Below are 13,687 nucleotides of genomic sequence, written 5' to 3' on the forward strand. Positions count from 1 at the left end.
AGTGTGGATTCTCTAGTCTTCTGTATTAGGGATTGCCAAGTCATAACCACGGCTGCAGAAAGAGAAAGAGAGAGAGAGACTGGAACCTAGAAAGCCACAGGGAAGCCAAGTCACTTCCACACCAGCAAGCAGCCTGCCGCCCACGGAGCAGGGTCTACCAGCTCCACTCGCTGGGCCAGCGGCCAGCTGCCCTGCCGAGGCGCTGCTTTCCTGCAATCTGCCTGGAAGCGGGACCCAAATGTGAACAGCCCCACCGCCCCGTCGCCCCCCCCTGTGAAGTGGTCCCCGTCCCAGAGGTTTTGTGCTCCGTGCCTCAGCGAATGCCTTCTGTGCAGAATGACGAGGGCGGTGGTAGGGAGATGCTGACTCTCCCATTTCTCCGCCAATCTTGATTCACAGGTTTCCATTACGAGGCCAACCACGAAACAGACAAACGGGAATTTGAAAGGGCCCTGGAGATGATCGCCGTTTCCTTCAGCAGCACGTGAGTGGGGGCGGCTGGCCGGAGGCCTTCGGCGGGATGTTGCCCGCTGAGATTGCCTTGGGCGCTCTTGCAGCCTTCGGCATCTGGGCGTTTGTGTCGTTGCTGATAAGTCTGCCCTTCTTTCCCCCAGAGTCTCCGAATTCCTCATGGGTGAGGTGGACAGCAGTACCCTCCTCTCAGTCCCACCCAGTGACCAGAACCAGGTGAGGGGCAACGACCTTGCTCTGGGGGGGGAGACCGCAGCTCAGCGGCAGAGAGACCGGCTGGCACGTAGAAGGTCCCAGTTTCATTTCCCCAGGTGGCTGCACAAAAAGGTCCACGGCGGAGGGGCTAGGAATGGCGCCTGCCTAATTGCCTGCTGCCAGTCAGGGCTGACCATTCTGAGCTAGATGGACCAAGAGTCGGACTCTAGGAGGCAGCCTCGCATGCTCCAGTTCAGTGGTACAGCATCTGCTTTGCATGCAGAAGGTCCCAGGTTCAGTCCCTGGCAGCATCTCCAGGTTAGGCTGGGAGAGACTCCTGCCTGAAACTTTGGAGAGCTGCTGCCAGTCAGAGTAGACAGTGCTAAGCAAGGTGGGCCAAGGGCCAGACTCAATCAGAGGCAGCTTCAGCGATACAATATGTTCAGGTGTATCCATGCAGAAGGTCCAAGGCTCAGTTCCCAGCATTTCCTCCATCTCTAGCCAGGTGGAGAAAGACCTCTGGCGACTGAAAGAACAGATGGCAATGAAGAGAGGAGAGCTGGTCTGGTGGCCGCAAGCATGACTTGTCCGTTTAGCCAAGCAGGGTCCACCCTGGCTGCATATGAATGGGAGACTAGAAGTGTGAGCACTGTCAGAGATTCCCCTCAGGGGATGGAGCCGCTCTGGGAAGATCATCTAGGTTCCAAGCTCCCTCCCTGGTGGCATCTCCAAGATAGGGCTGAGAGAGACTCCTGCCTGCACCCTTGGAGAAGACGCTGCCAGTCTGGGTTGACAATACTGAGCTAGATGGACCAAGGGTCTGACTCAGTATACGGCAGCTTCCTATGTTCCTATATATTGACTAAAGTTAAATTTTTGCAATGCTGAACAATAACTTTCATGTTGGGAGAAGGACATTGCAAGAAAATAGCTACCTTATGGCTTCTCACCTATTACCTCTGGGCTTTGAGAGGGCTAAAGAGGGCTTCTTCAGCAGGATCCCCACCGCACATTAAGGTCATCTGAGGAGGTCCGTCTCCAGTTGCCACCAGTTCGTCTGGTGGCGACTCAGAGGTGGGCCTTCTCTGTAGCCGCTCCTGGGCTGTGGAATGCACTCCCTGCAGAAATCCGTAATCTGAGTTCATTATTGGCTTTCCGGAGAGAGCACTTAAGACCTATTTGTTTGGCCTGGCCTTCCAGAGTTTTTTTAAACCGTTTTTTAACCGTAAAGGTTTGGCCTGGTTTTCCAGGGTTTTAAAAACGGTTTTAATTGTTTTTATAATGGTTTTACGTTGTTTTTACAGTTTTCGATTTTAACTGATTAGTTGATTTTAGTGTTGTTTTTAATGTAAACCACCCTGAGCCATTTTTGGAAGGGTGGTATAGAAATCAAATCCAAATCAATCAATCAATCAATCAACAGACCTTCAAGCAACGTATTATGGACATGGAATTTCAGAGCGATGGAAACAAAGCTCCCAGGGACTCAAACAGAATCATAGTTTTGAGCTGGCCACTTATTTGATCACCTTGGATGTGCCGAAGTCCTGGAGGGCCCTTTTCCAGACCCCACTTCAGAACTTTTCTATCGGCGCCTCTGGAGGGCAGGTTCAAAAGGTTCCTTTTATGGGGCGTACCTATCCTTGAGGCTCCAGAGCTGTTGAAACCATCAGCCACATCCTCCTCTACTGAATCTTTTATAACTACTTGCGTACTAAGTTAATTTCACCCTTGCGGAAACATTTTCCAGGTCATTCAGAGGGATTTTGTCTTTCGTTTCTTTTAAAGGATAAACAAGCTGATATTACATGTAAGGCAGCTAAATTTGTTGTCTTGTAGGGTCCCGCCAGGAAATTGTATCACCACCTGGATAATATTTTGGTGATGCATTCAGGGAGTAGCTATTAAATCTGCACAGATGATATATAATCGCATATTTTGAAATGTTTTGTTGCTTTTCTTCGGCTGGTCTTTGGCCATAATAGAGGCAGGTTGGTTGGTGGGAGGTTCTCTCAGTGACTTACTCTCTCTCTCTCTTCTGCTGCCGCAGTCCATGGAGAATCTCTACGGAGCGATTTCTGGGCAAAGTCCGGAAGAGACGTTGGTTGGCATGGACGACTTCAGTTTGGGTCAGTACCACCCGGCGCTTGAGTGGCCACTTGGCCACCCTCCCAAAGAGTGACAGAGGGGGCCCCACAGAAACGTGGGGTCTGAGCTACCTTCTAGCATCAGACCACACGGTGGATTTGGGGGTGTTTCCATTCCTGGGCCGAGCAAGCAAGAGGCAAGAACTCAGAGGAGGAGCTGTTGATCCAGCAAAGGGCTGGCTGCAAAGGGAGGCAGGGTGTCACAGCCAGGCAGCCCGCACCCCTTCCTGGGGCTCAGCCTGGCCCTGATCCAAAGCAGGTGCCTGAGCTGCCTCCCCCCGACTCCTGAGTAGGCCCATTAATCAGGAGGGAGGCCCCGAGCAGCCAAGCGAGCGAGCACTCCACTTCCAGTGTTGGGGTTCGGGTCTGGTGTGGCATTGCCTGAGTAGCCAGGCATTGGTCAAAACAAGCCCCACGATTTCACAAAGCTTCTTGTTCACACAGACCATCCCACGTAGACATAGAGCAAGTGAAAAATGAAGAGAACCCCCCAGGTTTACACACACACAACACTACACCCCTGCACCTTCCCCTCTGAAAGCCTCACTGTGAAAGGCTTTTTTTATCTGCCCGAAGCGGTGAGATTAAAAAAGCGGAAAAAACTTCTGAGGTGTGAATTCTCATTCTATCATAGCAAATGAGATTTTTTTCAATTAGACAACTCTCATGACCCCACTTTCACTTTTTCACACTCTCAGTTAATATGAATATGAGGAAGTAATCAATTTAGCACACTTCACCTTATGAAGACAAACCTCAGACTTCACCAAAATTCACCCCTCTGCCCAATCACTCTGAAATTGGGGACGGGTGGTAGCCTCCACCCATTAGGCACTATCTACCAGCCCACCCCACTCCTATGGGGCAGATCCACTTTCTGCCCCCAATCTGCCCCAAAGACACCAAAACTTCAAATATTCCAAAAAAATCAGGCCTCTGCCCAATCCCCCTGAAATTGGGGTGGTAGCCTCCACCCATTAGGCACTACCACCCCACCCCACTCTTTTGGGGCAGATCCACTTTCTGCCCCCAAACTGCCCCAAAGTCACTAAAACTTCAAAAATTCTCAAAAAATCAGCCCTTTGCCCAATCCCCCTGAAATTGGGGTGGTAGCCTCCACCCATTAGGCACTACCACCCCACCCCACTCTTTTTGCCCAGATCCCATGCTATGCCCCCGAACTGCCCCAAAGTCACTAAAACTTCAAAAAATCCCCCCCCCCAATCAACCATGAACTGAATCACCCGAATTTTTCGTGCCCGAAATTTGGGTGATTCAGCTTTGGCCCGAAAAATATCGGGGGACATTGGGGGTGATTCGGTTCGGCCCCGAATCACCTGAAATTGCTCGTTTCGGGCACAGATCGTTCTGTGCCCGAAATTTTTTGCACATCCCTAGTCTGTAGGTCCTGTTTACATTTGGTAAGGAAACCATTAGCAACTGGCAAGATGTAAATCAAACCAGGCCATTGCGCCTGCAAGTTTGCAGAGCAACTGGGGCTTCTTTGGTGAACTTGGGGGGTTTCTTTTACATGATAATATGGACTTCACCCAGACCGCAGAGGGCTCAGTGCAAATGCATTGAGGGATGAGAGAGAGCCCCAAGCTCTGCCAATAATACGGGGAAAACAGCATCCGGTTCGGGACGAGAGATGTTTGCCTCCGATACGGGACCTCCCGTATCATACATGACCGTTGGGAACTCTAGGCAGCAAGCCCTGGCTTCTTGGGGTCTGCTGGACCCCAGGGGCTTTTGTCAGTGCTGCCGGGGCCCTTGGCTGGAGTGTGCTGCTCCTCTTTGGAGAGGGTCTCCTCCAAATCAGAGTCTGGGTGGGTCCCGACAGAGTCTGCGGCGAACTGGAAGGCTTGTTGTGCGAAAGGACGCGCTGAGCATTTGGCCTCTCTTCTTTTTCCTCACCCTCCTTTGCCCCCCCACCTGGCGTGGGCCACAGTCCGTCTGTCAGCGGAAGAGGTGGATGTCCTTCTCCAGAAATGTGAGGGCGGCGTGGAGGTGGCCCTCGGGTATGCCAAGCACATCTCCAAGTACATGAAGGACCTCATCAACTACCTGGAGAAGAGGACCACTCTGGGTGAGCCCGATGGGGCTGGGGGAACTCTTCCTGAATTGCGGAGGAGCTGAACCCGAGAGAGAGAGAGTGCAGAAGGTTTCTAGCTGGAGTGGGCTGGAACTTGGGAAGCAGGGGTGGAGGGTCTGCTTGGAGGATCTGCCATCGAGAAGTGCCCGTTTGCTTCCACTGCTCTCCTTGAATATTTGTCCATTTCATAATCTGACAACATTATCACATTGCCCAAGCTCTCTGGTGCTCTCTCATCTAGGAGAGAGAGCTGGTCTGGTGGAAGCGAGCATGAATTGTCCCCTTTGCTAAGCAAGGTCCGCCCTGGTTTGCATTTGAATGGGAGGCTACATATGTCAGCACTGGAAGATATTCCCCCTGGGGATGATCTGGGAAGAGCGCCTGCATGCGTGCATGTCCTAGATTCCTTCCCTGGCGCCATCTCCAAGATAAAGCTGAGAGAGGTTCCTGCCTGCAACCTCGGAGAAGCCGCTGCCAGTCTGGGTAGACAATGCTGAGCTAGCTGGACCAATGGTCTGACTCAGTATGTGGCAGCTTCCTGTGTTCCTAACTGAACGGAACTCAGCTGCATCCCTCTGACACTTCTCAGGGAGGCAAGGAGCATACAGCACTGGTGTCAGAAGTGGGATTTGGGGTTCTGTTGGACGGAAGACATGATCTCGGGGAAATGATGAGGAATCTGGAAGCGACCCCGGACCACTATCTGGAAAACAGAGTCCTTCCACCCTGCCAAGTGTTTGGAAGCATGCTAGGCCAGAGACACCCGGGTCTAGCATGCTCACGATGGAATAGAAGTTCTCCGCCTTGCATGGCAGAGATCCACAAACCCAGGCTTGGACGGGGGTCTTTTTGGAAGGGCAAGCCCCTCTTTGCACCTTTGCTCTGTCTTGACTGCCTCTTTTTCTCTTTCCCCCCTAGAAATTGAATTTGCCAAAGGACTGCAGAAGATGGCCAACAGCTGTAAACAAACCATCACGCAGGAGGTGGGTCTGAATCCTCACCTTGCAATGGGCAGCGGAGCACGCCTGTTTTTCGTTGTCGCAAACTTTATGGTTGTTTTTAATAAAGATGTTGTGAGCCTCCTTGAGGGACTTGGTGATGAAAGGAGGCATGGACCCTTAACAATAAATAAAACAATCTGCTTATTGGCTGCATACACGTCAGCCATCTCTGACAGTCTAGAGGAGGGTGTTTTAGGCTCTCTCACTCCATGTCCCATCGGATCCCATTTCCAAATAACCTGCCAGTCGCTGTATCTCAAAGTATCACAGTCCAGCCTTGTTGGACAGATGGGTGCCAGGTACCAGTTGATCCGTTCCCTTCAACTCCCACAGCACAGTGGCTCGCATAGGAACATAGGAAACTGCCATATACTGAGTCAGACCATTGGTCTATCTAGCTCAGTATTGTCTTCACAGACTGGCAGCGGCTTCTCCAAAGCTGCAGGCAGGAGTCTCTCTCAGCCCTATCTTGGAGAAGCCAGGGAGGGAACTTGGAACCTAGATGCTCTACGCAGAGCAGCTTCATCCCATGGCTATTAACTAGGTCAGCTAAACAGAACCTCCATGTTAAAAGGCAGTATACCTCTGAATTACAGGATGAAGGGTTTTGCCTTCGTGCCTGGCTTGGAGGGCTTCCCTGAGAAACTTTAAGTTGCTGCGGCAGGCAGGATGCTGGCAGAGGGGAGAGTCCATCAATATTTTTAAAAATAGTTGGGGTACCTCAATGGAACCTCCATTCCCAGGGGCAGTCTATCTCGGATTACTGGGGAGAAGGAAGGAACATGGGAGGGGCTTTGCCTTCACGCTCTTCTCGTAGAATTCTCAAGACGTATTTTGCTGTTCCCTGCTGGAAACCAATTGCTGAGTTTTTATTACTATACTATACTATACTATACTATACTATTATTTTTATTTTTTACATTTTATATCCCGTTCTTCCTCCAAGGAGCCCAGAGCGGTGTACTACATACTTAATCTTCTTCTCACAACAACCCTGTGAGGTAGGCTAGGCTGAGAGAGAAGTGACTGGCCCAGAGTCACCCAGCAAGTCTCATGGCTGAAGGGGGATTTGAACTCGGGTCTCCCCGGTCCTCGTCCAGCCCTCTCACCACTACACCACACTGGCTCAGACTTATTGACAGACTTATAATATTAGACTTTTATGACATTATCAGACAGGCTCTCAGCCTGACCCCCACAGGGCTTTCCTTAACGCCTCCGATTAACGGAGGATCTCTGTGGCTTTCTGCTTCCTTCTCAGCCCTACATGCCCTTCCACTCCATCTATTCGCTGGCGCTGGAGCAAGACATGGACTACGGAGTCAGCTCTCTGCAGGCAGCCATCACCTTGCAAAAGGAAACGTTCCTGCAGGTAAAAAGCAGGGAGGAGGAGGAGGAGGAGGAAAGAGGAAGACCAGGGAATTTCCTGCGCTATTGGGGTGAGGGGTTAGCAAAACAAAGGGAGAGCCAGTGGGGCGGAAGAATGGTATGGGACTACAACGGGTATTCACCTATCCCGGCCTGCCTTGCAAGCTCATAGGAACACAGGAAACTGCCTTCTACTGAGTCTCACCCTTGGTCCATCTGGCTCACCATTGTCTGCACTGACTGGCAGCAGCTTCTTCAGAGTTTCAGGCAGGGCACTTTCCCAGCCCTGCCAGGGAGAAGCTGCCAGGCCTTGAACCTGGGACCCTCTGCAGGCAGATTAGGGGCTCTGCCACTCGCCTCTGGTGTCTCCCTTAAATATATGAAGCCCTACCTGGAGAAGCTGCCAGGGATCGAACCTGGGCGTTTTGACATGCAAAGCAGCAGCTCTTGCACTGAGCTGTGGCCACGCCCCAGACCCTCGGTCCATCTAGCTCAGTTTTGCTTACGCTGATGGGCAGAAGTTCCCCAGGGTTTCTGAAGGGAGTAATTTCTCAGCCCTACCTGGAGAGGCTGCCAGGAATTGAACCCAGGACCTCCTGCATGCAAAGCAGACACTCTTCTCCTGAGCTACGGCCCCCTCCCCTAAGGGGAATATCATACAGGGCGGTATAGAAATATATTAAACAAACAAACAAAAACAGCCACCCATCCAAATGCAAACCAAGGTGAACCCTGCTTAGCAAAGGGTACAATTCATGCTCCACCCTCACAAGACCTGCTCTCCACCCTGAGCAAAGGGTTGTCCATAAAGACTTGGCCATGCCTTTTCACGTGTCTCAGTGTGTGTGTGTGTGTGTCTTTTATTTCTGCTGTCCAGCCGCTGACTGCAAGGCGTCTGGAACATGAAAAGAGGCGGAAGGAGATCAAAGAGCAGTGGCACCGGGCCAAGAGGAAGTTGGTGAGATCCTGAGACTTTCTGAGAGAACCGGAGGAAGCCAGGGGCAAAAGGGCAGCTAGACGTGGGCGGCCGTCCCTGGGCCGGGTTTTGCTCCGGGGCGGCCCAGTTGCCGACCAGCGAGGGATCCCTCTCTCTTGCCCCACGGCAAGTCATCTTGCGAGTAATTCTGCAGCAAGTCATCTTGCAACGAGCCACCTAATGGCTCAGCGGGGAAATAGCTTGCCTAGCGAGCAAGAGTTTGCCGGTGCGAACCCCCGCTGGTCTGTTTCCCAGGCACCGATATCAGGCAGCAGCGACCTAGGTAGATGCTGAAAGGCATCCTCTCATACTGCGTGGGAGGAGGCAATGGGCAACCCCTCCTGTATTCTGCCAAAGACAACCACAGGGCTCGGTGGGCACCAGGAGGAGTCGACACCCACTCGATGGCACGACTTTCCTTTAATCTTGCAACAGAAGGAAGCCAGGAGCCAAATGGCAGCTAGATGTGGGCAGCCATCCCTGGGCCGGGTTTTGCTCCGGGGCGGCCCAGTTGCCGACCAGTGAGGGATGCCGCTCTCTTTCCCCACAGCAAGAGGCCGAAAGCAACCTGCGCAAGGCCAAACAGCTGTACATGCAGCGCTCGGAGGAGTACGAGAAGGCCAAGTTCGTGGCGGTCAAGGCAGGAGGGGAGCAGCTGGTGTCCAGCACCACCACGGCCACCAAGGCCTTAGACAAGAAGCGGCGGCTGGAAGAGGAGGCCAAGAACAAGGTGGGCGGGGAGGGAGGGAAGACGGGCTGAGGGCGTTTCACCCAAACGGGGCTGAGATTCTCCTTGGTGGAGAATTTCACCTTCCTGATGAGGCAAGGCTACAGCATCTGGGACTCTTTCGTCTGGAAAAGATTAGGAACATAGGAAGCTGCCGTATACTGAGTCAGACCATGGGTCTATCTAGCTCAGGATTGTCTGCACAGACTGGCAGCAGCTTCTCCCAGGTTGCAGGCAGGAGTCTCTCTCAGCCCTACCTTGGAGATGCTGCCAGGGAGGGAACTTGGGACCTTCTGCTCTTCATCCCCTAAGGGGAATCTCTTCCAGTGCTCACACTTCTAGTCTCCCATTCAAATGCCAACCAGGGCAGACCCTGCGTAGCTAAGGGGAGAAGCCATTCTTGCTACTATAAGACCAGCTCTCCTCTATAAAATCATGCATGGAGTGGAGAGAGTGGACAGAGAGAAATATTTCTCCCTCTCACATAACACTAGAACCAGGGGTCATCCCATGAAACTGAAGGCCGGGAAATCTAGGACTGACAAAAGTACGTGAAGGACCTTTTCACACAGCGCATAATTAAGCTGTGGAATTCTCTGCCACTGGATGTGGTGATGGCCAACACTAGCTTGGATGGCTTTAAAAGGGGCTTGGACAAAATCATGGAGGACAGGGCTATCAATGCCAGTTGTAGGGGAGCAACAGCAGGAGAGAGGCCAGGCACATACCTCTTGCCTGTGGGCTTCTCAGAGGCATCTGGTGGGCCACTGTGGGAAACAGGATGCTGGACTAGATGGGCCTCCTTGGGCCCGATCCATTAGGGCTATTCTGTTCTTATGAGACGGCAAAGCAGTTTAGAAGTCCTGATCCCAATTCCGTTGAGAATGGATTGACCTTTTCTATACACCTCCAAGCTGCACAGGTGAATTTCACAGATGAAATTCAGAATGGGCCGATAACGTCCCCGTTCCCTTCCCAAGAGTTCCTGGTTGCTAAAGGCAAGGTGTGTCCATATTTCCAGTTGTGGAACACGGAAGGGTGTGAGTTTCCCATTTCCGCTGGGACAGCCAGTGCTAGAAGCGTGGGCTTCTTAGAGCAGAGAAACAAATGGAAAGAGAGTTTATTGGGGTGTGCACTTCCCATTTCTCCTGAGACGACAGGGACCACTTAGAGGAGGGGAACAACTAGAAACAGAGTTTATCTGGGTAAAAGACCCAAGATCACGCCAATGTGTTTTCATCTGTGGCAACATGGATGTCAAGACAGCAGGGACGGCATCTCTGACTGTGGCCAGAAAGTGTGCATGTCCTCTGGTGTCGTCACACACACACGATGGCCAACCTCTCTTATGTCTTGCCCGTTCCAGGCGGATGAAGCCATAGCAACCTATCGGACCTGCATTGCTGATGCCAACACCCAGAAGCAGGAGCTGGAGGACACCAAAGTCACTTCCCTTCGGCAGATCCACGAGGTGGTGAAGCAGAGCGACCAGGTCATCAAATCGGTGAGTCCGTTCCCTGGATCCAGGTGCGTTGGCCATCTTCATTGACTGGGGACAGAACCTATTTTCTGGAAATGGTCACTGGCCAATCGGTCCTGACCATGTTTGTGTTCCAGGGATGCTGCGCAAAGATGTTGTTAGGACAGGTTACTATTTATTTATTTAGCATATTTGTATACCGCCCAAAACACGTCTCTGGGCGGTTTACAATAAAACAACACAGATTAAAAACAAAGTGAAACATTAAAGCAATTTAAAACAATGACAGATTCCAGCCTTTTCATTCTCCCTGCGGTCTCCAGATATTAAATCTCAGAGTGGGGAGAGGAGGCATCTTGTTTCTTTCTAGTGCTCATGCACATCCGAGCTGGTCTTGTGGTAGCAAGCATGCATTGCCCCCGTTGCAAAGCAGGGTGTGCTCTGGTTTGCTTTTGAATGGGAGACCACATGTATGAGCACTGTAAGATCTTCCCCTGAGGGGACAGTGACATAGGAAGCCGCCATATACTGAGTCAGGCCATAGGTCTATCTAGCTCAGTACTGTCTTCACAGACTGGCAGTGGCTTCTCCAAGGTTGCAGGTGGGAATCTCTCTCAGCCTGATCTTGGAGATGCTTCCAGGGAGGGAACTTGGAACCTTCTGCTCTCTCCAGAGTGGTGGCTCCATCCCCTGAGGGGAATATCTTATAGTTCTACTCACACTTCTAGCCTCCCCTTCATATGCAACCAGGGCGGACCCTGCTTAGCTAAGGGGGAAAGTCATGCTCTACCACAAGACCAGCAATCCCTTTCTGGGTACAGCACCTGCCTGCCTGCATGCATGCATGCAGAAGGTCCCACGTTCCCTTCCCTCCAAAATAGGGCTGAGAGAGACTCCTGCCTGTAACCTTGGAGAAGCCGCTGCCAGTCTGTGTAGACAATACTGAGCTCGATGAACCAAGGGTCTGACTCAGTAGATGGCAGCTTCCTATGTCCCTATGTTCTTATGAATGCTAAGGCTCCCTGCAGTTTAGGGACACACGGCAGATGCTGAGAATCTCTCTTGAAATTGCAGACAACCAGCTGTGAGAATCTCAGCAAGCGAAGTCCTGTGCCCACCCCAGGGCCACATTCTGTGCGGGTTTGTTTGTTGCATGTGTGAATGAGTGGGTGAGATTTTAGTGATTTTTTAAAAACAACCATTCCTCCAAGAATTTCTCCCCCTGCTCATTTGATCCTTGGAATAATTTGCTAACTGGTCAAAGAGGCACCTTTTAACGTGGTGATCCTCTTTATTTAGCAGGGGGAGAGAGACTGGCCCGATCCACCCCCAGCACAGCATCCCTCCAGTGACTGTTGCTGGTGTAGATCTTAAGTTTCCTTTTAGATTGTGAGCCCTTTGGAGACAGGGAGCCATTCTATTGACTGATTGATTGATTGATTGATTGATTGATTGATTATTTTTCTATGTAAACCGCTTTGGAACCTTTTGTTGAAAAGCAGTATATAAATATTTGTTGTTATTGTTATTGTTGTTATAATTCTAGGCTGAAAGATGGTGAAAGGCCCACAGGCACCCATCAGCTTTGTGGCTTGCCTAGATCTTCCAGACTGGGTCTCCCCATTCCTAATATGCACTTCAGCCCCTAGGAACATAGGAAGCTGCCCCACGCAGAGTCAGGCCCTCGGTCCATCTAGCTCAGGACTGTCTCCCCAGACTGGCAGCATCTTCTCCAAGGTTTCAGGCAGGAGTCTTCTGCATGCAAGCAGGCAGGTGCTCTTCTCAGAGCGGCATCCCTTACGGTGCTCCCACATGTGGACTCCCATCCAAATACAAACCAGGGTGGACCCTGCTTAGCAAAGGGGCGATGCATGCATGCTGCCACAAGCCCAGCTCTCCTCCCTACCCCATGCTGTGTAAATTGTGGACGATGCAAGTGCTTCAATGGCAACTAGAGAAAGACCTGCTGTTCTGGTCGCTCCAGGTCTTAACTCCCACATCCATTTCGGAGGATGGATACCACGGAAGGAAGCCCGGGCGGGTGCGCGGCTGGGGGGAGTCCGTCAGGTGACTTGCCCCAAGGCAGAGGGGCCCCAGACAACTGCCTCCCCTTGCCCTCTGATAGCTACGCCCCGGGGGTGGCACAGGCAGGGCATGGCTTGCAGTCAGGAGCCTCTGGATGCATTTTCCGGTCCTGCTGCCGAGAGCCGCCCTTCTTTGTGCCCCGGCTGCCAAGATGCCCCTTCCCCTCAGACTCCTTTGCTTCCCCGCGCCCCCCTCTGGCTTCCAGGCGACCATCTCCTTCTACCAGCTCATGCACATGCAGACGGCCCCGCTGCCCGTCAACTTCCAGACGCTCTGCGAGAGCAGCAAGCTGTACGACCCCGGACAGCAGTACGCCTCCCACGTGAAGAGGCTGCAGAGGGGCGATGAGCCGGAGACCCAGTACGACTTCGAACCCTACATCGGCTGGTAGGTTGCGGGCGCTCCTCGGGCCTGGACGGACCCCCCCTCCCCGGTTCTGCCCCCCAGCTGGGTCAGGATTTCTCTCTCGGTGCCTTTCCTTAGTTCTGCTTTAACAAGGAGCATTTCTGACATTCATTCTGGCGCTGGGACATGCGCAGGAAGCCTCCTCCATCCGTCCATTTGCCCTTTCCCCCACCCTCTCTACATTACAAAGGTGCTCAGTGCCAATCTGGATGCAAAGCCATGTGCAAGTGCAGCGAGACCCTTTTCCTACGGTGCTTTACTACTGCGCATGTGCGCTCCCGAGGACGGGTGAAACACCACACTAAAAGCGTATTCATGCCATCCCACATACCATAGTCCCCTGCTAACTGAGCAAAGAGGCACCTTTTTAAAGTGGTGGTTCTTTTCCATTTAGCAGGTGGAGAGCAACTGGCCCTATCCACCCCCAGCACAGCATCCCTCCAGTGGCTGTTGCTGGTGTCTGCCTTATGTTTCTTCTTTAGATTGTGAGCCCTTCGAGGACAGGGCTCACAATCTTTATTCATTTATTCTTATGTCTCTCTGTGTAAACCGCTTTGGGCACTTTTGTGGAAAAGCGGTATATAAATATTAATGAAACCCTGCCAAAACAAAAAAAAACCCACCCAACTACCCTTCACATTAGTAGCCTCAGTAGTCAGGACGTGACAGTGTGCATGGAGATTATTTCAGGGTGGCGCTTTAGCAGGGCTCAGGAGCAGTTGTGTAGAGGAATAAAA

The 13,687-nt window shown here is 52.0% G+C and overlaps 1 protein-coding gene across 5 annotated transcripts in view; it reads left to right on the plus strand.

Moving 5' to 3' along the window:
• ARHGAP45 (Rho GTPase activating protein 45) overlaps window positions 1-13,687 on the plus strand; it is a 59,241-nt gene that overhangs the window by 31,855 nt on the left and 13,699 nt on the right. For all 5 annotated transcript variants that reach the window (XM_053297158.1, XM_053297159.1, XM_053297161.1 and 2 more), the window contains 10 exons: window positions 400-484; window positions 615-687; window positions 2,717-2,795; window positions 4,765-4,902; window positions 5,827-5,891; window positions 7,171-7,281; window positions 8,155-8,235; window positions 8,804-8,983; window positions 10,347-10,484; window positions 12,751-12,932. In XM_053297158.1, the coding sequence (XP_053153133.1) occupies window positions 400-484; window positions 615-687; window positions 2,717-2,795; window positions 4,765-4,902; window positions 5,827-5,891; window positions 7,171-7,281; window positions 8,155-8,235; window positions 8,804-8,983; window positions 10,347-10,484; window positions 12,751-12,932 (1,132 nt within the window). The remainder of the gene's footprint in view (window positions 1-399; window positions 485-614; window positions 688-2,716; window positions 2,796-4,764; window positions 4,903-5,826; window positions 5,892-7,170; window positions 7,282-8,154; window positions 8,236-8,803; window positions 8,984-10,346; window positions 10,485-12,750; window positions 12,933-13,687) is intronic.

The sequence above is a fragment of the Hemicordylus capensis genome, chromosome 2, assembly GCF_027244095.1.
Source record: "Hemicordylus capensis ecotype Gifberg chromosome 2, rHemCap1.1.pri, whole genome shotgun sequence".
In the NCBI taxonomy this organism is placed as follows: domain Eukaryota; kingdom Metazoa; phylum Chordata; class Lepidosauria; order Squamata; family Cordylidae; genus Hemicordylus; species Hemicordylus capensis.